The 23,956-nt window shown below is 39.5% G+C and overlaps 1 protein-coding gene across 3 annotated transcripts in view; it reads right to left on the bottom strand.

The window, feature by feature from the left end:
* Positions 1-23,956, bottom strand: part of Fchsd2 (FCH and double SH3 domains 2) — a 222,199-nt gene that overhangs the window by 33,565 nt on the left and 164,678 nt on the right. For all 3 annotated transcript variants that reach the window (XM_017803071.2, XM_017803070.2, XM_008852729.3), the window contains 2 exons: positions 16,030-16,125; positions 3,714-3,830 (listed from right to left, as the gene is read on the bottom strand). In XM_017803071.2, coding sequence (XP_017658560.1) covers positions 3,714-3,830; positions 16,030-16,125 — 213 coding nt within the window. The remainder of the gene's footprint in view (positions 1-3,713; positions 3,831-16,029; positions 16,126-23,956) is intronic.

Here is a 23,956-nt window from a genome sequence, read left to right as displayed (position 1 = left end):
TTATTGGGGCTGGAGAGATGGCTCAGTGGTTAAGAACACTGGATGTTCTTGCAGAAGACCTGGGTTCGAATCCCAGCACCCACATGGCAGCTAACAACTGTACATAACTCCAGTTCCCGGGGATCTGACACCCTCTTCTGTCCTCCGCGGCCACTGCACTACACGGGTGTACTTACCTACACGCAGGCAATACACACATACACATAAAATAAAATAAATAAAATATTTTTAAAAATCTTTTGATTTAATTGAATTATAGAAAGTTGGAAAACACAGAGTCCTTCTCTTACCTTGACAGTAAGAACCTATAAAATTACACAATAGAACCTCTCCCTCCTTTGGAGATACCTTTCAAGACTTCCAGTGACTGTGCTAAGCCTCTAAGCCTCTGCAGCACTGAACCCCACATTCACTAAGGTTTTCCTGTGTGTCCTCCACATTGCTACATGGCAACAGAGTTAACCTGCCTGTCCACTTTTCATATTCCCATGCTTCCTTTGTACCATTGGGGCCATTATTAAGTGAAATTAGGGGTTACTTCGACACTAGTACTCTCACAGCTCATCTGACTACTGAGGTGGTTACTAAGTAGCTCATGAGTAAGTTGTGTATACAGTATGAATATGTTGGATAAGGTGATCCTCAACCCCAGGGTGATCCTCAACCCCAGGTAGGCAGAATGGGACTTTATTATGCTACAGAATGGTGGGCAATTAAAAAATATAAAGTATTTATTTCACTATTTTTCCATTTGGTATTTCCAGACCTATGGCAACTGGAACCATGATGGAAAGTTAAACCATAAATAATGGGCAAAAAACCCAAGACACTGACAGACACAACTGAGGGCCTTATTGCCACTGCACAGTAGAAACATATGTAATTTTAATTTTTAAAAATTATATAGTATGGAGTATTGTGCTCCCCTTTTTTGATACAGGGTCTTACATAGCCCCCAAATTCACCATGTACCTGGCTTTGGATTCTTATCTGCTAGCCTCTACCTCTCTAGTGCTGAGATTACCATTTGTACCACCACACCTGACTGACTATGGAGTACTCTGTGAAAACAATGCAAAAATGGCAAAATGCCCCATTGCTGTACAATAAGTTCATCACATGCTCTGTACCCTAAGATAACCACCATTCCATCAATTTATGTGTATTTTTCCAAACCATTTTTTGGAAGATCTTATTTTAGGGGAGGAAAAAAAGTGATATAATTCTCTCAATGTTTCTAAGAAACCTTGTCATGTTTGTATGGACTGATCTCATTTTCTTTAAACCACAGACCCAAGAGTTTAACTGTACTATATTTATACTCAGTATGCTACTACCTGAATTTTCAAACTTCTCAATATTGCAAACAGTACTATATAAAGAACCTGAGCAATGACTCTGAACACATTTGGGGTATTTATTCAAGTTAAAAATGTGAACATATAATTTGTACATGTTATTTGTTTCTTTATTGTTTTGCAGTGTTGCTTCAGATCCTCCTGCCTCTACCTCCAGAGTCCGAGGACTTCAGGGATGCCACTATACATCTGTCAACCCTTTATACATACACATTTTTGCCTTTGGATTTTTGTGTCTTAGTTAAGAGTTCTTTGTATTATACCAAAAAAATCCATAGGTTTTCCTAGGTTGTGTGTGTGTGTGTGTATTAGTATGTGTTCATGTGTATACACAGATGTGTATGCACAAGCATGTGGAGAGGTCAAAGGTTGACACTAGGTGTCTTCCTCAGTTTCTCTCTACCTCATTTTTGAGATAGGATCTCTCAGTGAACCTGGAGCTCACCAATGTGGCTGGGCTGGCTGGCCTATCTTTCTCTCTGCCCTCCTCATCCCTAATGTCGGAGCTATATAGACACATGCAAGGCTTTTACATGGGTGCTAAGGATCTGAATTAGGTTCATATGCCTACATGGCAAGCACTCTACCCATGGAGTCATCTCCTCAGCCCCCTGAAATTGACTTTTATGTGTTGATTTTGTGTCCTGCAGCTCTATTAGCTTTAGCAGTGTGTGTGTGTGTGTGTGTGTGTGTGTGTGTGTATCTTTAGTTTTCCCACAAATAAGATCTTGCCACCTGTGAATGGAGATAATTACATTTCTTCCTTTTTAAAGTAGATGCTTTTTAAAACATCTTTTTTCTTGTCTAATTGTTCTGACTAGAATTTCTAGAACCACTATGAAGAACAGATGTGGTGAAAAGGGGCATCTTTCATCTAATTTGCTTTGCTCTGCTCCAGATCTTGGTTTATAATTTTTAATGAATTTAGCTAACTTTTAGCAAAACCAGGTTTGGGGAGATTTGGAGTGAAGAAGTGAGTATATTTTGTACAAGAGGGCTATGAACAACTATGAGCTAAAGGTAGATTGCATTTTCAAAACATAGCTGCTATAGAAGTTCCCATTCTCCATGTTTTTGTGGAACTTTACTATTTTTCCACTATAACGTAGAGTCTTGTCTGGTCTCCTGAAACAGATTTCACCTTTGTGATCACTTTAATTAATTAATAAAATATGATGAAAATATCACCATGATATTTTTTAGGTGATATTAAAAGGATAATACAGTTCGTATGTGTCTTATTTGGGGGATGCATACTTGTGGGGCCCTGTGCTATCTGTAAGAAGTACAGCCAACCTGAAGCTTCCATGTTGAAGAGACTATGTGGAAAGACCATAGAGAAAGCACAGAGAGGGCACAAGAAGCCCCAGCATGCCCTGATTCTCACCTGCTCAAATATTCCCAACCTAAGCACCACCTATTTCAGTGGAGAGTCATGGGAGATGCCACCAGTACTGGCCACCATCTGGTTATAACCATGTTGCGAGACCCCAAGCCTAGTCTACCAGTCAACCCCAAGAATAGTGGGAGACAATAAGAAAAACTACTTTTTTTTTTTTTGTCTTTTTGAGACAGGGTCTCCCTGTAGCCCCAGCTGTCCTGGAACTCGCTATATAGACCAGGCTGGCCTTGAACTCACAAAGATCCACCTGCCTCTGCCTCCCAAGTGCTGGGATTAAAGATGTGTGCCACAATGCCTGGTTAAAAAACTACTCTTATTAAGTTAAGATGTTCTGTAATACAGCATCGAACAAGATGAACATGAGATTTGAGATCTCTGTGAGAGAGTGAAATAAGGTGTCAAAGCCCAGTGTTGGAAATATTAATTTTTTTGTTGTTGGTAAGTGAAACCATGGAACTGATTTAGGCTGCCCATAGTAAGGAATAAGGAATAAAAAAGGAAACATAATCCTAAAAGTCTACTTTAACCCAACATGTGCATTTTTCTTTTTCTTTTTTTGGCTTTTTCAGACAGGGTCTCCCTATGCAGCTCTGGTTGTCCTGGAGCTTTCTATATAAGCCAAGCTGCCTCTAACTCACATAGCTCTATCTGCCTCTGCCTCCTGAGTGCTGGGATTAAAGGCATGCACTACCATATCCAGCCTACATGCATGTTTCTTAAAAGACTATACTACAATACCTTTCTTAGACAATTCTATGGCAAACAGATAAATTGATGTATTGCTGCCAAAGGGCTTATGAATTTTCAAGACAGTTAAGAGCATAATGCTGATTGCTGAGAAGTACAGGAAAAACACATACATGGTATTTTTCACATTAATAACATTCAATTCCCTAGATCTTCCTGACATCTGACCTAAGTTGCATGTAGCCAGGGCTCTCCACAACACTTACCCGTTGCTGATGAACAATGTTTTTGTGCTCACGGGCCACACGTGTGGCCCACTTCCGAGCCTCTTTATTTAGACTATGTTCCTCTGTGGTCCCAGTTTCGGATTCTAACTGTCGACTCTACAACAGAGAGAACAGAAAGAAAAGTTGTGTTATCCTCATTGCAACTACCACCACTCTGTAGTTGGACCAGAGGGCCTTTCCTTAGTTAGCACTGAAAATGTGAGGCATGCCTTACTTCTGCGGAAAACAAGGCTTACGTCACGAAAAGTCGATGTTAGGTAGTTACACAGGGATTAGTAGCCTTGGAGGCCACTGAGGATGAACCCCTCCCTCCTGGTCAGCTTTGGGCCTCACCTCCTGCTTCCTGGTAACACTAGAAAGGTAAGCATCAGCTTTGGCACTCCTTAAGCCTCTTGGTCAAAATAATGGAATACTTCTGGCCCTGGGTGAAGACTCGACCTTCTGATCTGCTCCAAGGATTGGAACATTATGTACTATTGTCTTCTCCCTTGAGAGTTAATCCAGCTGGGCCTGTCAATCACCTGGCCAGGAATCTACCCCACCTGGAAAGCTGATTAATTTGAGGGGAGGAATAATTATACCCTTAATGAGATAATGTCATTATTCGCCCTAGAAACCCTGCCCCCGTATAGCTGCTTGCAGAGCTTCCATCACACAGCACTGAGGACCTGCTTCCTTTTTTTCCTTTTCCTTCTTTTCTATCTCTTTTCTTTCAGATACTGGCCCAAACGTGGACATGCTTTCCTGGACACTCTGGGCTTTTATTTAGTTTTACATTTATTTTTTGCATACTCATACACACACACACCCATGGCAAAGAACTTGTAAGAGTTGGCTCTCTCCTTCCACCATGTGGTGCCAGGGATTGAAATCAGGTGGTCTGGGTTGGTGGCAAGTGCCTTTATCTACTGCGCCATTTCACCAGCCCCACTCAGCTTTCTCACCTGTTCTCAGGGGCTTCCCTCCCTCTTCTACCATGCAGCTGCTTGCCAACCTCCATTGCTGAACCCACCTTCTTTCCTGGACCCTAACTCTAAAAGAATGGCTTGCATTCTTCCTCTTCCCCACCTCTCTCCCTTGGGCAACTGCTGAGACTTATATCCTGCCTACCGTGGTGTTTTCCTCTCAAGGGCAAATAACAGTGTCCTTGCGCTTCCTTGTGTGTCTGTTTCTAAATTCTTTTATTAAGACTAAGAACTCAAAAGTGGGAACCCCAAATGATAAAATGTGTGAATTACAGAAGAGTCACAAGCTTCATTAGGGAAAAGTCATGATCCCTTAAAGTGGCCAGCTGGCCCTAAATTGACAGCCTGACCTTGCTCAAGCCTCATCAACTGGTTGCTCCCTGGAATGAGGAAGACTGTTTATGGAGTCAACCTGTCTCCTTTAGTGCCCGAAGATAGCTCGCCTGGCTGAGAAAATAATCTTGGGGGAGAGAGCCTCAAGGACACCAGACCCTGGCCTTCTTTTTTTCATGCAACTAAAAATCATATAATACAACCTTCCTCTCTATGCTTAAATTTTTACCAGAGGCTGGGGTGTAGCTCAATAATAGGGCACTTGTTTAGCATGTGTGAGGCCCCTGGACTCAATGATACCCACCACTGGGGGAAAAAATCCACTGTTAAGTCATGTGTGGTGGCTTGTATTTGTAATTCCTACATTTAGGAGGCTGAGGCAGGAGGAGGGTCATGAATCTGAGGACAACTAGGGCTATACACTAAGTTCTAAGCTAGCCTGGTCTACAGAGAAACCTTGTCAAAAAAAATAGACTAAACAAAAACAAAACTATAAAATCCATTCAAAATGAATGACTGAAGAAGGAAAATCTTTAGCACATTTGCTTCCTACAGATACTTAGCTATATCATCCCCATAACTTATCCTTGAGTACCACCCTAGGCTGGATGAGAAAAGTTGATTTCACATAAGAAACACAGTCATTACTTTTTGAGACTGTAGCCAAAGTATAACCATTTGAAAAAGTAACAGTCATCTACAGTGAGTGAAAATTACTAATACTATGAGACACCACCATTTCAGGTCAGCTTCAGAAAAAGATAATGCTAAGGCTGTTGTGCCAATGTCACATGCCATGATAAATCTCACTAACCCTCATTCAAGGAACTTGCTCTACATGTGTATTTTTAGTTTATTTGTACTTTACTGGGTAAAACATTTGGCTCATCTTGTTCTTTGTAAAGTTTACTGGCATAAATTATTTTAAGAAGGTCAATTCATTCTCAAAAGGACCTCCTGAAAGAACCACTTGCCATGCATGGTGGCATGCACTTACAATCCTAGCTCTCAAGAGGCAGAAGATGTGCTAGAGCCAAAAAGTTCAAGGCCAGCCTGGGCAACACAGCAAAGACACAGACTCCAAAAACAAACAAAATGAAAAAACAAATACAACCCAGGATCTTTTTAAAGTAAAAATATCTGGGGTTTTTTGGTAGGTTATTTTATCTAAGCACTTGTATAGATTCACAATTTCATAATTCTGAAATTCAACATGCTTTTGCAAAGTATTGTGAAATATATGCTATGTGTATTACTTTCCTCAAATTTGACAAATTCTAATAAAATAAAATTTTAAACTAAATAAAATCTGACAAATTCTGCATTTTGAAATATAATTTTGGCCCAGAGGTTTTTGCTAAAACACCATAGACCCTCAGGTAACCTATTTTAAGCAAATCATACTCCTTGTGGAGAAGAGTGGAACAGTACCCCTATAAAACATGACTTATTCCAACTATGCCTGGACAGCAGCCCTTTCGTTTGGGAGAGAAGCAGGCACTCACGTGGGTGATTGGGTTGAGTGTGCCTCCTCTCAAGCATATGGGTGTGGTCTGAGCCCTGCAATAATTCTGAAAGACTGGACAACTGGGAGGAAAGGATGTCCAATTTCATTAAACTGATGAGAGCTCTGATGGTACTCCATTGTCCTGTTTTGTTAAAACCAAAGGCAAATCTAAGCAAAAATGTCTTTTGAATAATGATATGAAAACAACCCAGAAGGTGGGCATGGTTTCAGAAGCCTCTAATACTAACATGAGAAAAAAGGCAGGATCATAGGTTTTAAGTTCAAGGCTGGTTTGGGCTACATAGTGAAAAACCACCAGCACTACCAACAAAACAAAAAAAGAGCATAAAAAGAAAAGATACACCCCCAAAATGACAAAACCATCTCATGTCCCTAGAACACAAAGAGGCCTGGCTATGGAGCAGTCTCAGAAGGATGCTCTGCTTTAAGGGCTAGATAAGAGTGAACTTCAGGATTCTTGGGTGTTGTCAACGTGTTACTAAGCCATCAACACAAAGTTTTGGATACCCCTGGATGCTTAGAGAAGGAATCAGACCAGGAAGAGGATAACTAAAGCAGGAATGAGTCTGTCAGATATAGATGGAAGGCTTTCTATGAGGGACAAATAAGCCCCTTTGAAAGACTGAAGGATGAGAACAATCCCTTTGAGCACCTGATTATCAAAACTGCAGATTCTAGAAAATGACACTTGTCCTCTGAGAGTCACAACATTTCACTTTTGGATACTGTGCCCAGCATGTACATAGGATGGTCTCTATTTATTCAACAGGAGGATTTCCCACATATTCTCTACCCCATCATTCACATTTATGAGAAACTGCTAAATGCAATATAAAATTTCCACCAGAAAAGAGCCATCCATTACATCAAGAATTTTTAGGTAAATTTCTCACATGCTATATTTGCCCTATACCATCTTTTTTTTTTTTTAAAAAAAAAACAAAACTAACTTTTAAATAGATGTATAAAACGTTCCACCTAAATAAAACTTAACATGCAAAAAAATCCTAAAGCAAGTAGGAATTTAACTTAATTTACCTGTTAATCTGTGGAAAGCAAAAATAAGTAACAGAAATAGCTGGAATAATGGTAAAATAAGATACATTAGAAATTCATGCCAGTCTTTTGCTACCATTATGCTTGAAGATCTTTTTATTCTTCATTCAAGGAAAGAGGAAAGAGTTTTCTCATTCCTATCAGGGAGCTTGCAGAGAAAGATTCCTCACTGTTTTTGCCTGTATAAAGCATACTTATCCATGTATTATGGATATTGACCTGTGCTTTATCAAGGATGTGCAGCAACATCCCAAAGGATATCCATTGCAAGTTCTCCTAATGGAAGGAAGACACACTGAGATATACATAGGGCAGAGGTGCTGAAACGTGCACATCTTACATGTGGTTAAGAACAGACACATACTGTTACCTGTCAGAGACGAGTCTCCTGTGTTGCCCAGGCTGTTCTTGGACTCGTAAGCCTCCTCAGAGGTAGGACTATAGGCAGGTGCTATCATGCTTGACTGAGTACTACTTATCCCACCCACCTTTTAGGAGTATAAAATGCTAAACAAGAGGGTGATGGGATCTACTTTTTGGAATAAACTAAGAGCACAGAAATTTAAAGAGACTGATAGTTATAAGTCCAAAAAGGAAGCTGAATATTGTAGGATTTCATAATCTTTGTGATCTCGTCTATATTTGATATTTTGGTATTTCCTGTAGCAACTAGGGGCAAAATTTAAAACAAAAAGGAAAAATATGCTTGCTTTATATGAAGATAAGAACAAAAAAAGGGAAGCCAACATTATTCTGCATCTATCAATATGTGTCAGGCACTGAGCCACATGCCTAATTTTCAGACCTAAAAAGGTAGTCCTTTCAGAATGAGGAAGCTGAAATCTGGAAATCGAATCAAAGACTTCTCCGTTTACAATACCTATATGAATACCTAACACCAGGATGGTTCTCTGACACTGTGATCCTACTAAATGTACCTGTCATTTCTCCACAGAATGTGCTATATTGGTGTGTGTGTGTGTGTGTATTCCATATCCTACTCAAAGTAATTCTGAATTAAAAACTAATTTCAGCAAACAGAGGTGTATTTTACTAATTTTAGGATTTATTTGAGACAAGCTCTTACTATATAGACATGGCTGATCTTTAATTTGTGGTGGTCCTCCTGCCTCTGTCTCCTAAAGGATGGGACTATAGGTATGTGTCACCACATATGGCTTTAGAAGGATATTTTGCTGTTGTTTTTTGGTTCTTTGAGAAAGGATCTCCCTTTAGCTCCAGGCGGCCTGGACTCACTATATAGACCAACCTGGCCAGAAACACAGAGTTCCACCTTCTTCTGCCTCCCTAATGCTGGGATTAAAGGCCTGCACCACCACACCCGGCTTATTATTTTTATTTTCTGTGTATGTGCGTATTGCTTGCATGTAGGTAAGTGCACCTGTGTCGTGCAATGCTACGGAGGTCAGAAGACACTGTCAGATCCCCTGGGACTGTAGTTACAGACAGTTGTTAGCTGCCGTGTGGGTGCTGGGATTTGAACCCAGGTCTTCTGCATGAACAACCGATGTTCTTAACCACTGAGCCATCTCTCCAGCCCCCCCCCCTTTTAAAAAATTTATTTTTATTTGTGTGTGCCCACTAAGGCCAAAAGAGGGTATCAGATTCCCTGAAGCTGGAGTTATAGGGGGTTTTGATCTATCTGACTTGTGTGCTGGGAATCAAACTCCGCTTTTCTCTAGAAAAGCAGTAAACACTCTTTAACTGCTGAGCCATCTCTCTAGCCCCTGTACCTTCTTTTTTGCTATATCTTTTTTTCCTGATTAAACTCCTTTTCAGGTTATCATTTTATGTTATTTTGACTCATGTTTTAAAATAATAGAACAAAAGAAACTGACCAAACTGGAGTGTGTGTGTGTGTGTGTGTGTGTGTGTGTGTGTGTGTGCGTATGTGTGTGTGTATGTGGGTACATGTGTGCATGTATTTATATGTGTACCTGTGACTGATTCTAGTGAATGAATTTAGGTCCTCCTGCTTACAAGGCAAGCACTTTACTGGGCTGTCTCCCCACCCCTCAAAATGAAATTTTAAAGCCATATTTATACATATTTGTTACTGCCATAAACTAGAGCATTGTAATATTAACTATTACATAATTACAAGTGGCACTGACCAGTGGCAAGTTTTGTCTGGTATAGTAACCTGGTAGCTGGTTTATGGCTGGTACTAAAAGAGACTTCCTTTTAAATTTTTTTTTAATTTTGTGACTGTTTTGCATGCATGTGCGCCCATGTTGTGCAGTACCCAGAGATGCCAGAAGAGAGCATCAGATCCACTGAAACTGAAGTTGTAGACAGCTGTTAGCTGCCAGTGCTCTTAACCACAGAGCCACCTCTCCAGCTCCTTGATTTCTAAAGTATTTTTTATATCCTCATATTACCATTTCTAATATGAAACCAAGTCAAAAGCCCTTATAAGCCAGGTGTGGTGGCACACGCCTTTAATCCCAGCACTCAGGAGGCAGAGGCAGGCGATCTCTGTAAGTTCAAGGCCAGCCTGGTCTACATAGTGAGTTCCAGAACAGCTGGGGCTACAGGGAGACCCTGTCTCAAAAAGACCAAAGAATAAAAAATAAATAAAAATTTTAAAAAAGGTACAGTAACTCCAACCCTTATAGTAATATTATGACTATATATTTCAAGAAGATGTTTTAGAATTATGTAAGAACACATTGCAATTTGAAATGGGCTACATATGAAAAAATTCTCTCTCTCTCTCTCTTTTGAGACACGGTCTCTCTAGGTAGCTGAGGCTGGCCTCAAAATCACAATCCTATCTCAAGCTCCCAAATGTTGGGATTTCAGCCATGTGCTACTTCATGAGGAAAAAAATGTGTTAATTTAAAAAAATTAATGATAGCATATAGAATTATTCAGAAGTTTTATGTGTGTGTGTGTGTGTGTGTGTGTGTGTGTGTGTGTGTGTCTTTCTGTTGGCTGTTTTTCAACAGGGTCTCTCTAGTCACAGCTGACCTGGAAGTCACAATGTGAACCAGGGTAGCCTCGATCTTGCAGAGATCCACCTGCCTCTGCCTCCTATGGGCTGGGGTTAAAGGTGCACGCCACCATGCCCGGCAAAAAATTATATTTTATCACAGTAGTAAAGTTGGAAGTCTAGATGTTAAATATATCTTACCTAAACTTAAATTCAATATTAGTAGTTATTATTAATCCAAATTATAAAATTCAAAATAAAATTAAGGAACAATAAATACTATCCTGTCTCTGCAATGGATCTCATATTACTGTCCTATCTGAATAAATTTCACAGTTCTCCATCTACTATTATAAAAAGGCCCAACATGAAACCTGGTTGCAACCCTCATCCATGGTATTTCCCAGCCTCTCTCATCACAAGGCTACTTGCCATTTTAGGAACTGATCGCATATTTTCAAACTTTTCTAGCTCCAACATTTCCTAGGTGAGTGACCCTGAACAAACTTCTACAAACTTTAAAGCAAGTATTAAAAACTCCATCTATGATAGAGTTTTCATGAAGATTAAATGAGTTAACAGGCTGTGCTATTAGAAAATCATCGAGCATGAACTAAATGTTCAAAGAACGCCATCAGTTATTCTTATTGTTTTTAAATTCCTACCAAATAATTCCTTGTTTCTTCATCTCTGCAAGAAAAACTTCAGTTCACTATCAAGATTTAATATTTAACAAGGATTGGTGAAATGGCTCAGTAGGCAAAGGCACTTGTCGCCAAGTCTGATGAGTTCAACCCTGAAACCCACATGGAAGAAGATCAGACCAACTCGCCCAAGCTGGCCTTTGACTTCTGCATATGCACACGAACATTTGCACATGCACACAAAATAAATGTGAAAAAAATTCCTTAAAAATGTAATCCATAACAAGAAAAAGAACGTATTAAAACTGAACAAAAATTTAAAGACATTTTTACCAAAGTAGATATGTAAGTGGCTAATAAGCTCGTGAAAACATTCAACAGCTAGTCATTAGGTAAATACAAACCAAAAACTACACTATTTTATAACAACAGAGATGCCTGAAATCAAAGAGACAGGGTGGGAAGTAGCTCAGTAGTGGAGTGTTTGCTTAGTGTACATGAAGCCCTTGGCTTGATAACCAGATCTGTAAAATTAAAAAAAAACAAAAAACAAGCAAAACAGAGAAACAGACAAGAAATGTTTATGAGGATTTGAAGAATCAAGAACCCTCATACAAGGCTGGCAGAAGCCTAAAACTGTGGCAAATAGCTCAGTAGTTTCCTAAAACTAAATTAAATACAAAGTAACCATGGCACAGCAACCCCAGAGAAATGAAAATACAGAGACTGGGGCTGGAGAGATGGCTCAGCGGTTAAGATCACTGACTGCTTTTGCAGAGGACCTGGGTTCGATTCCCAGCACCCACATGGTGGCTACAAACCATCCTAACTCCAGTTCCAGGGGAATCTGAAGCCCTCTTCTGATCTCCGTGGCATTGCATGACATGGGTGCACTCACATACAGACAATACATTCATACACATAAAATAAAAATAATAAATTAAAATATTTTTTAAAAAAAGAAAATACACAGATTATTCTCTCCCTCCCTCCTCTCCCTCTCCCTCTCCTCTCCCTCTTCCTCTCTCTCTCTGTGCATGTGTAGGCTAGAGGATAACCTTGAGTATCATTCCTCATGTGCTGTCTACCTTTTTTGGAAACATGGTCTCTCAATGGCCCAGAGCTCACCAAGTAGGCTAGTCTGGCTGACCAATGATCTGCCCATTTCCACTCACCACAGTGTTAGGATTATAAGCATGCCAACATGTCCAGCTTTTAAAAAACATGGCTCTGGGGACTGAACTCAGGTCGTCATACAATCAAGGCAAGCACTTTACTGACTAAGCTATCTCCCCAACCTGGTAAGAGCCAATGTGAGAAATAACCTAGACATCCATCAAATGCTGAGCAGATAAACAAAATGTGATGTATTCATACAGTGCAATATTGGTCAGAAATTTTAACCCCATATATTGGTGTACTTGAAATGAGTGAATTATATCATACATAAATTCCTTAACAAATCTGTTTAAAAATTATACCACATCAAGATTTATTGACTATACCAGTCACTGGGCACCAAGAGCACTCCATGCAGTAGTACATGCCTTATTTTTCTTATCTGTATGCATGCCAGTGAGCTCATTGAGTCCAGGGTCTGAAATTTAGCAAGTTATTGAGTGACCAGCATATACAATACAGATTTAACATTTGCTGAAATGACATATGTTTCAAAATAAGATGTGAACAAGGATAATTTCTGAAATATAACTGAGGACAGAGGCAATTTGCCCCTCCTGCGTGGCCAAGGTTCACCTGGAAAGAGATGAGTTAACAGCACTGACTTGGACTCATCACATGGTAGTAGGCTTAGTGCTAGCAACTCCAAGAGGAAGCAGGTAAACAATGGCTCCATTCTCACAAACAACACTAGACTATACAGAGAGAGAGAGACAAATATTTGGGGGGAGATTTTGTTCTTTGTAGGTAGAAAGAATAATGTGTAACAAAACAAAAATTAAATGCAAAATATTTTAAAGTTAATCTGGAATGATTTTTTTTTTTTTTAATCTTTTTGAGACAGAGTCTCCCTGTAACCCCAGCTGTCCTGGAACTCACTATGTAGACCAGGCTGGACTTGAACTCACAGAGATCCACCTGCCTCTGCCTCCCTGGAATGATTTTTTAAAAATGTCTTATTTATTATTTTTATTTTATGTGTATGAGTGTACTGCCTTCATGCACGTGAGTGCACGTGTCATGCAATGCCAGCGGAGGTCAGAAGAGGGCTTGATTCCCCTGTGGAACTGGAGTTACAGACAGCTGTTAGCTGCAAAGTGGGTTCGAACCTGGGTCCTCTGTAAGAGCAGTCAGTGCTCTTAACTGCTGAGCCAGCTCTCCAGCCCCATCTGGAATGATTTTATTTTATTTTATCTTTTTTTGGTCTTTTTGAGACACGGTCTCCCTGTAGCCCCAGCTGTCCTGGAACTCACTATGTAGACCAGGCTGGCCTTGAACTCACAGAGATCCACCTGCCTCTGCCTCCTGAGGGCTGGGATTAAAGGTGTGCGCCACCACGCCTGGCTGGAATGACTTTTATAAAAGCATATTTGTCTCTTTCCATTATAAAAAAACTATTCCCTGAGCATTGAACATTTCTTTTCAGAAGATAAAATGTACAGTAGAAAGGACATTAATACTACCATCAGAACAGCTGCGTGCTGTTCATTTATGATAGGACTCTGGCTGAGTCTCTTCTTTTTAGGCTATAGTTTTGTTTTAATATAGACAGGGTTAGCTCAACACCCCTGTGTTGAAGAAAATTATGGTGCTTCACACAAGATGAAGAATGAGCATCTCAGTCTCTTGACTACACATAATAAAGGAAATTCTCATTTATAAGGCAAAAACAGAAAGCCATGGCTGATTTAAGGGACATATATATATGACTTTCATCCCAACACCAGGTCCCGCCCTTCAATGACATGCAAGCAAACCCACACATCCCATCCCTCCACCCTGGCCCATACCCCCATATACCTCAGCTATGGTCATTCTCAGGGCACTGACAGGGGAGAGCTCAATATCCACCAGTTGGGCGGCTTTTAAACTCTGCCCAGTTAAGATTGCACAAGGACAGAAAACAGCAGAGAGTTAGAATTTTAAGGCAAACAGGGACATAACAGCTAAAAACATTTAGCACAGTGTCTAGAAACAAAGAGAGGACTTAGGGCTATAGTTAGGCTTTGGAAAAGTGAGGTTTTTAAAAGTCACTACTCTGATTTTTCTGTAGCAAATATAATTTCAAATTGGTCATAATTGTACATTTATCAAGCTTGATAAACTTTATACCGTATACCTTCTTTTTCTTCTTGCTTTATTTGTTCTGAGGCAGGAAGTTACTTTGTAGGCTAGGTTGGCTTAAAACCTATTCTGTAGCCCAGGCTGGCCTGGAACTCAAGGCAATTCTGCCTCAGCTTCCCGAATTCTAGGATTACAGTAATGAGCCACCACATTAGCTTCATATCCTGTATCTCATCATGTTCTATTTGTGCATCTCGGGCTTCAAAGAAGTCAACTTATAAGACAATGCCACTGAATTATTAAGCAAAAATTGTCTGCTTTTAAAGGGGAGGATGGGCTGGGGAGCTAGTTCAGCAATACAGCACTTGCCTAGCATGCACAAGGCCCTAGGTTCTATCACTAACACTGCAAAAATAAAACAAAATAAACCAATATTAAAAGGGTGAGATATTGATATAAAGGGCAAAGATTATTATCTAGAGAAAAATATGGTTTTCCTATTTTTTAAATACATAATAGAGTGATTTAGGGTATAAGAAAAGGCTGGGCATGCTGGCGCACACCTTTGATTCCAGCACTTGGGAGGCAGAAGCAGGTGGATCTTTGTGAGTTCCAGACCAGCTGGGACTACACAGAAACTCTATCTCAAAAAGACAACAACAACAAAAGAATGTGAGGAAAGAGCTGGGTGGGACAGCATACATCTGTAATCTCAACACATGGAAGACAGAGGCAAGAGGATCTCTTTGAGTTTGAGGCCAGCCAGGTCTATAAAGTTGAGACCTTATCTAAAAAAAACAAAGAAAGTAAAAGAAAAGTCAAACATATTTCTATTAAACTGATACCATTAAGCCCATAAGCTCCCTTGGTACTGGCTCTAACTTTCTCAAAAGACGTGTATTTATTTTGCCTTTTCTTCTGTAGTAGCTTGCCTGCCTTAGGAGAGAAGTGCTACAAGTGCCCACATGTACCTTCTCCTTTTGTACTATTAAATGTTGCATTTTTTTGATTATCAAATCAAGATTTTGCTTATTTTCAAAATTCAAATAACTTGAAACACTTCTAATAAAATAAGAAAACTGCATAATTAATGTCTGCTTTTTAAAATTTGCCCATTGGGGCTTACATAAATACTCCTGATAATCTAAAATATGAAGGGAATTGTCAAAAGCCTGTAATTTGCATAAAGCCAATCAAAATATCTTCATCCACATATTTATCATTCCATTTATTAATTCTTTCTGGTTAAAATTTAACCACTGGTTGTTTTGAAAGGGAGAGGAAGAATTTCATGGATAGCATAATTTATATTTGAAAAACTTCATTGAATACTTTTTCTTTCCTTCATTATTTTCAGATTTTCAGTAACTTGCTTTCTAGTTGAACCTGTTCAGTGTAAAGTTGTTAGCATAAAGACACTGGATGTTAGCCACATTTAAGGAAGAACTGTCATGGCCTCACTGTATCGTCACAGAAAATTGAGACACACTCCGTTTCTGCTGCTTATTCCAAGGATGACAGATATTTAAGTACAAACAGTAAATGAAATGAGGATGTGGAATTCCCTTACAGTATCACTGTCACAAGGCTGGAACTGGAAGGGCTGAGGCTTATGAAACACAGCATTCTCTTGTAAAAACAGCTGAAGGTTATAGTCCCGTACCACCTAAAGACAAAACAAGAATCTGTAAGTTTTAAATAAGGTTAAAATGTCCAGTCATTATATTCGAAAGTTTAGTCTAAAGTCTAAGATTGGCCAGACAGCTAAGCAGGTTAAAAAATACTGCTTGTTGCACAAGCCTGGTGACCTAGTTCAATCACCTGACCCACATAAAGGTGGAAAGAGAACTGACTCCATAAAGTTGTCCTCTGACCTTCACATGTGCTGCCCCCCATCATGTATACACACAGATACATATACAAATAAGTAAAATGTTAAAAATGTTTAGAGTTTAAGATTTATTTGCCTATTTATTTTAACAAGTAGATAGAAATCTTTCAATACTATATGATCAAAAGAAATATTTTCACTCACACATTTATCATTCCATTTATTAATTCTATTCTGGTTAAAAAAGTACACCTCATTTTTCATTTTAGATAAGAGTTGTTACTTATGCATTCTATTTTTTCAAGAATCTAAATTTGTAAAGTACTAATTTAGACACTATCCCAGATTAGTCAAGCAATATTTTAAGATGACAGTTATTTCACAAAAGCTATTGTGTGTGTGTGTGAGAGAGAGAGAGAGAAAGAAATAAAGAAAGAAAGAAAGAGAAAGAGAATTTTGAGAGAGAGAGAGAGAGAGAGAGAGAGAGAGAGAGAGAGAGAATATATAAGGAAGCAAATAGCACCTTTGGTTTCTCCCAGCACTAAAGGTTTACAGGCCTCAAGTCTATTTTATGGAGACTGCCAATCCACTTCAGTTAACCACACCCCTGGCACAAAACAGTACTTTTAGAATATTTCTTTGTACCTTTTCAAGGAAGCTGCATTCTAAATATCATCTCAAAGCATGCCAAGCAGAAAGACTAGGAGGGAATTTACATAGAATTCTGAAATTGAAGAGAGCAGCAAAAACAAATAGCACAGAGAGAGAGCCAGCTAGAAACAGATTCACTGCATGAGACACCCTGGGAAAGACTAGGAGCAAGCAGCATCTAACTGGACAGAATCTGAGCTCTACTTGACTACACTGCTTACCCTAAACTCTTTGTTCATTTGCTGTACATTAAAATTCATTAGAAGGGCTGGGGGATTGCTCAGCAGTTAAGAGTGGTGGCTGCTCTTCCAGAGGACCCAGGTTTGATTCCCAGCACCAACATGGCAGCTAATGACCATACGTAACTCCAGTTCCAGGGGATTCAACGCCCTCTTCTGGCCTCCACAGGCATTGCACACACATGATGCATTTAGATACATGTAGGCAAAACACTCATATACATAAAACAAATAATTTAAAAATGTAAAAAAAAAAAACTCATTGGAATCTGCAAAAGTTCACTTCATTCTTGTGCATATGGCAATCCACTTGAACCAATATATATTTTTTACATATTTTATTTGGCCAGGCATGGTAGCACATGCCTTTAATCCCAGAACTTGGGAGGCAGAGGCAGGTGGATCTCTGTGAGTTCAAGGCCAGCTTGGTCTACATAGTAAGTTCCAGGCCAGCTGGAGCTACAGGGAGATTCTGTCTTAAAAAGACCCCACCCCAAGATTTTGGTTTTTTAGTTCAATTTGATTTCATTGGTCAGTATGTCTATCCCCATGTCTATATCTAACTGTCTTGATTGTAATTTTTTGTTTTTTTGTTTGGTCTTTTTGAGACAGGGTCTCTCTGTAGCCCCAGCTGTCCTGGAACTCACTATGTAGACCAGACTGGCCTTGAACTCACAGAGATCCGCCTGCCTCTGCCTCCCGAGAGCTAGGATTAAAGGTGTGCGCCACTACGCCCGGCTTTGATTGTAATTTAAAAAAAACTTTATTTATTGTTTTTATTTTATGTGCACAAGTATTTTGCCTTCATGTATCTAGGTGCATGACATGCATGAAATGCTCACAAAGGTCATAAGAGGGTATTAAATCCCTTGGAACTGGAGTTACAGATGGTTGTTAGCTACCACGTTGAGTGCTGGGAATCAAACCTGGGTCCTCTGGAAGAGCAGCAAGTGTTCTTAACTACTGAGCCATCTCTCCAGCCCAATTGTTGTAATTTGGAAGTGTGAGTCCTCCATTTTGCTTTTCCTTTTCAATATTATTTTTGAAATTTAGGGCTTCTTATATACACATTTGAAGATTATATTTTTTTGTTTTTACAAACAAAAATGGTCACTAGAGGTTCGATAGGAAGTAGACTGAATCTGTAGATCACTTTGGGTAATGCTATAAAATTAGCAATATGAAATCTTCCAATCTATGAATATTTGTTGTTTCTATTTATTTAGATCCTCTTTCTGTAATGTTTTGTAGTTTTTAGTGTACAAGTTTTTAACTCTTTGGTTGAATTTATTACTATTTATACTATTGTACACAATTTATACTACTGTAGGTAGAATTGATTTTTTAATTTTTTTAGACCATTAATAAGGGCATAGAAACACACACAAAAGTTTACTGCATTTTGATCTTGCATCTGTAACTTTTTGAATTACTTTTTTATATGGATTACTCTTTTAGTAGTTTTTATACTGTTTTATGGAATTTTCTATATATAATCATGATATTAGCAAATTCAAGCATTTATTTATTTAATTTGCCTGCATAGCAAATGCACACTGTCATATAACACCCACGGAGGCTAAAAGAGGGTGTCAGATCCTCTGGAGTTTCAGCGTTCTTAGGTGCCACGTGCACCCTGGGAACCAAACTTAGGTCTTTTGCAGGAGCAGCCAGTGCTCTTAACCTCTGAGTCATCTAATTTTCATGCTTTTTTTTTTTCCTAACCTAACTATTTCAGTCAGGGCTCTGAGCCAACAGATAAGAGCAGTTGTGGAAGAGCAGGCATTCTGCTTGTTCCTATCTTGGAAAACTTCCTGTCTTTTGTTATCAAACATGAAATTAGTTACAGGTTTTTTACAAATGCTACCATGTTCACTTCTAGTTTGCTGAGCTTTCTTTTTGAATCACAAAAGGCTAATACATTTGTCAAATGCCTTTCCCCTCTCCGTTTCTCTCTGTCTGTCTCTCTCTCTTTTTGTCTTTTTGGGACAGGGTCTCCCTGTAGCCCCAGCTGTCCTGGAACTCACTATGTAGACCAGGCTGGCCTTGAACTCACAGAGACTCACCTGCCTCTGCTTCCCAAGTGCTGGCATTAAAGGCACGTGCCATGACACCCACCTGTCAAATGCCTTTTCAATATCCACTGAAATACTCATATAATTTTGCTCTTTATTAATTTTTTGGGTTAGTCTTCAAGAGATTATGAATGGTAACATTAGATAACTTAATTTTCCAAAGAAACACAGGATAAAACTGCCATGCTATTATCTGTTCAAAGAGGTGCATTACTAATCAGTAGTGGTTTCCTTATGGAGACAGAAAGCAAGCATATAGAAAATTACTATAAGAGACAGCAGAGCTATCTTTGGAGTTACTACAAAAGAGAAAATATCTATGCTAACATCTGCTTCAGTTACATATACAAAGCATTTCATAAAATATTAAGGAGAAAAGACACTTCATAAATAATTAAAATTGAATAAAAGCTCCTAGGACCCAGCTGTTTCCATTTAGGGATGAAAGATATAGAGAGCACCTTGACATTTACAGTATGTCATGTCTGCATGAATTACCCTCAAAACATCTTTGGAAATATTTTACGTTTTAAGCATGTGGGAAAAATAGATTTTTTACCCCAAAAGGCTAAGTAATAGTGCTATAGAATAAAAAATGTCTGCCTTTTCGAACTTCTCATTTTGCTAGCCATCACTGGGCTCCTTTTGGCATCATAACAACAGTAGCAGAAGAAGCTCTTTGTAACAGCAAAGCACATGGCATAAAACTCACAGCTGTGTACTCTTCTCTTCCCAACAACAGGGCAATCTCCCAGACACATTATTCATATTAAAATTTTATTCCTGCCATTTTCAGTCTTAACATGGAAGAATCTCATTTATACTTCATCCCCAGGGACAGACATATTCATATATGAGTGAAGGCAGAAAAGGAAAGCTTATCTGTGTCCAGAGTAGCTCATAAATTCTTAATTCATTTTCAATTAAAATAATATAAGCTAAAGAGCTAATATAGTACAGAAGAATATAACAGTGTGGGATGCTGTGTGTGTGACTGGGTGGGGGGAGAGGGAGAAGGAGGGAGGCAGAGAGACAGAGAGAGAGGAGGAGGGAGACAGAGAGTGACAGAGAGAGAGAGAGAGAGAGAGAGAGAGAGAGAGAGAGAGAGAGAGAGAGAGAGAGAGAGACAGAACAGACAGACACAGGGGGGAGAGGGACACAGAGAGGAGACAAGGGGGGGAGAGAAGGAGGCAGAGAGAGGCAGAGAACGACAGATACAGAGAGAGAGAGGGAGGAAGAGACAGCAACAGAGAGAGAGGGGGGGAGACACAGAGAGAAGGAGAGAGAGGGAGACAGAGAGAGAAACAGAGAGGAGATGGGGGGAGGCAGAGAGACAGAGAGCAACAGACACATGGGGGGGCAGAGCAACAGAGAGGGGGGAGAGAGAGAAAGGGAGGCGGGGGGGGAGAGCACCCCCCTCAGGCTGACTTTTCTTCTTTGTAAAATGAGCACTGGGATTATAACAACCTCATGACACTCACCATGTAGGACATTAGAAATGCCTAGGAAATAAAATACATACACAAATATTTGCTATTTTTTTATGCCAACATTTTTTGTTGTTGTTGTTTTTGTTTGGTCATTTTGAGACAGGGTCTTCCTGTAGCCCCAGCTGTCCTGGAACTCACTATGTAGACCAGGCTGGCCTTGAACTCACAGAGATCTGCCAGCATCTGCCTCCCAAGTGCTGGGATTAAAGGTGTACACCACCACGCCCAGCTGCCAACATGTTTTAAACTAAAAATAGTGTATCTAATTTAATGTGTTTTTGAAACAAGAAATTTCAAAGAATTCTGCCAAAGGATAACCTGATAAAATGAGAAAAACAGAACAAAGTTTCTAGTAAAGTTAGAAATGAAAAAAAATCACCCCACAACATACTTCCACCAGATAAAAACTGCAACATTCATTTCTAAATAATTCATGGGTTAATGAGAGGAAAATGTTAGAAATAAGAACAAAAATCTTACATATCACAGATTGCAGTATAGCAGAAAGAAAAGGCTTTTTTAGTCTTGAGTAGATTTAAGTACAAAGAAAAAGAAGCTTTTGAGAAATAGTAAGAACATATAGAAAGAAATACTTTAGATGAAGGCAACAATTAAGGAAACAGAACACTGAAAAACAGAACAAAACATGGCCTGGTAAAACTAGTAACAGACTGGCATGTTTCATCCAAGCACTAAAATACAAACACCGAAATGACAAAGAAGATGGTCACAGAGACAAACCATAAAGACATGCAGCGGCTGGGCCTGGTGGTGCACACCTTTGATCCCAGCACCTGAGGCAGAGACAGGAGGATCTCTGGGAGATTGAGGCCAATTTATACAACGAATTCTAGGCAAGCTTGGGCTATAGGGAGACACCATTTCAAAAAGACAATGAAACAAAAGAAAAAGGCATGTGCCATTAGATATGATAATGGACAACTGTTTAGAAAAATGTAAGTTGCCAAAATGTACTGAAAAATAATAAAAAAGAAAACATTTCTGAAAACCTGAATTGATCACTAAACATAAAAGTTTACAAAGTAGTCAGAAATTAACCACTCCTTAGAAGGAATAAAGTCAATAATCTTTTATAGACCTGTCCCCATTATTCTATTAAAATTTTAAATAAAATTTTAAAAGGAATTGTGTAATACATCTGCATACTCATTACAAGTCCACAATTAACATTTTACTTCTTTTTGTTTCAAAAACTATATCTATCCATCCATCCATCCATCTTTCTCTGCATAAGTCTATCAAGTCCACAATTAACATTTTACTTCTTTTTGTTTCAAAAACTATATCCATCCATCCATCCATCCATCTTTCTACACATCAGTTTTTTTACATCTTTTATTAGGTTTGGGGAGATGTTAACAGGTACATGGCAAAATGTTAAAACATCAGGCTAGTAATGTTATATTTCCATATTGTCTTAGAATTAAAAAAATTTTTTATTGAACTTTTAAAATTTCATACATTTCCCACTCAAGTCCAGACTCCCCTCCCCCATCCATGCCTCCCCCATCCCCCCCACCAAACCCTATGCACTCTGCCATATAAGCTGAGTCCTATTCATTCAGGTGTTTATACCCAAGTATCCTTCAATGTAAATGCATCCACTGGAGTCTAATCAGCCCGTCCAGCGGTAAGTAAGTCATATTCTCCCTCCCTCAGCAGCAGTCAGTCTCAAATAGTTCTCAATCTAGTGCTGGCCCACCACCCATTTTTCACCTGTCCTTTGGCCCCTAGTTTCATTGACCTGACATGGGTCCCGCACTCGATGTCACCACTGCCACAGGCTCACATGAGCAAGCCTCCAGTGGCCTGGAAGCCTCCAGCTCTCTGCAAGCATGAACCAGCCCCGGCTCTTAGAATCTTTCTGCCTCCTCTTCCTCAATGGTCCCTGAGCCATGGGTGGGTGAGGTTCTTATAGTCTCTTATTCTCCAAAACTTGGCCAATGTGGCCTTCTGTGTGCATCACACTCTGATGTACAAGGGAGTCTCACTGGTGAGAGTTGAGGGGCACATTAGCTCTCTCTATACCCCTTATTGTGCTATGTTCCATGGGCCTTAGTTGTAGAGATTCAACTGCAGATGTGTCACCTAACACTGGCATCTCCCAGACATATGTTCCCTGTGCCCAACCAGATGTGCAACTCTGTAATAGCCTCCATCTGAGATATTATCTTAGAATTTTTAATGTCTTTTTAAAAATTAAATTGGGGTCTCAGCTATACTGAAAACAAGAATATTTACAGTAGGAAGTATTTAGGATAAAGAATCTATGCCCCCTTTCTTTCCTGTTTTTGGACCCTTGTGAAGATGGACACTTTAATTCCTAAACAGTTTCTAAAGGTATTTACTGGTTTCCACTCTCCCTGCAAAAAAAAGAGAACTGAGCTAAATGATAAAAAATTGATATATAGTGGCTGGGTGAGGTGGCGCATGCCTTTAATCCCAGCGCTTGGGAGGCAGAGGCAGGCGATCTTTGTGAGTTCGAGGCCAGCCTGGTCTACATAGTGAGTTCCAGGACAGCTGGGACTACAAGGAGACCCTGTCTCAAAAAAAAAAAAAATCGATATATAGAAAGATGGCTAGATATATGGATGGATGGATGGATGGATGGACGGATGCAGTTTTTCTAAACAAAAAGAAGTATAATGTTAGTTGTGAACTTGTAATGAGTATCCAGTTGTATTACACAATTCTTTTTATTTTAATGTATTTAAAATTTTAATAAGAGAATAACTAGTAGTTCTGGGGCTGGAGAGATGGTTCAGTGGTTAAGAACACTTTCTGTTGCTCTAGAGGACCCAGGTTTGATTCCCAGTACCTACCGTGGCTAACAACAGTCTAACTCCAATTCCAGGGGATTTGACACCCTCTTCAGGCCTCTGTGTGGACATTGCATGACACAGGTGTTACCTACCCACAAGCAGGCAATACACTCATGCTTAAAATAAAAATAATATAGGTTCAGTGGTTAAGAACACTTTCTGTTGCTCTAGAGGACCCAGGTTTGATTCCCAGTACCTACCGTGGCTAACAACAGTCTAACTCCAATTCCAGGGGATTTGACACCCTCTTCAGGCCTCTGTGTGGACATTGCATGACACAGGTGTTACCTACCCACAAGCAGGCAATACACTCATGCTTAAAATAAAAATAATATAGCTGGGTGTGGTGGTGCGCCCCTGTAGTCCCA

The sequence above is a fragment of the Nannospalax galili genome, unplaced genomic scaffold (assembly GCF_000622305.1).
Source record: "Nannospalax galili isolate Female #2095 unplaced genomic scaffold, S.galili_v1.0 scaffold686, whole genome shotgun sequence".
Taxonomy (NCBI): Eukaryota; Metazoa; Chordata; class Mammalia; order Rodentia; family Spalacidae; genus Nannospalax; species Nannospalax galili.
The sequence above is the reverse complement of the archived record's forward strand: the minus strand, read 5'-3'. Positions and strand labels throughout refer to the sequence as shown.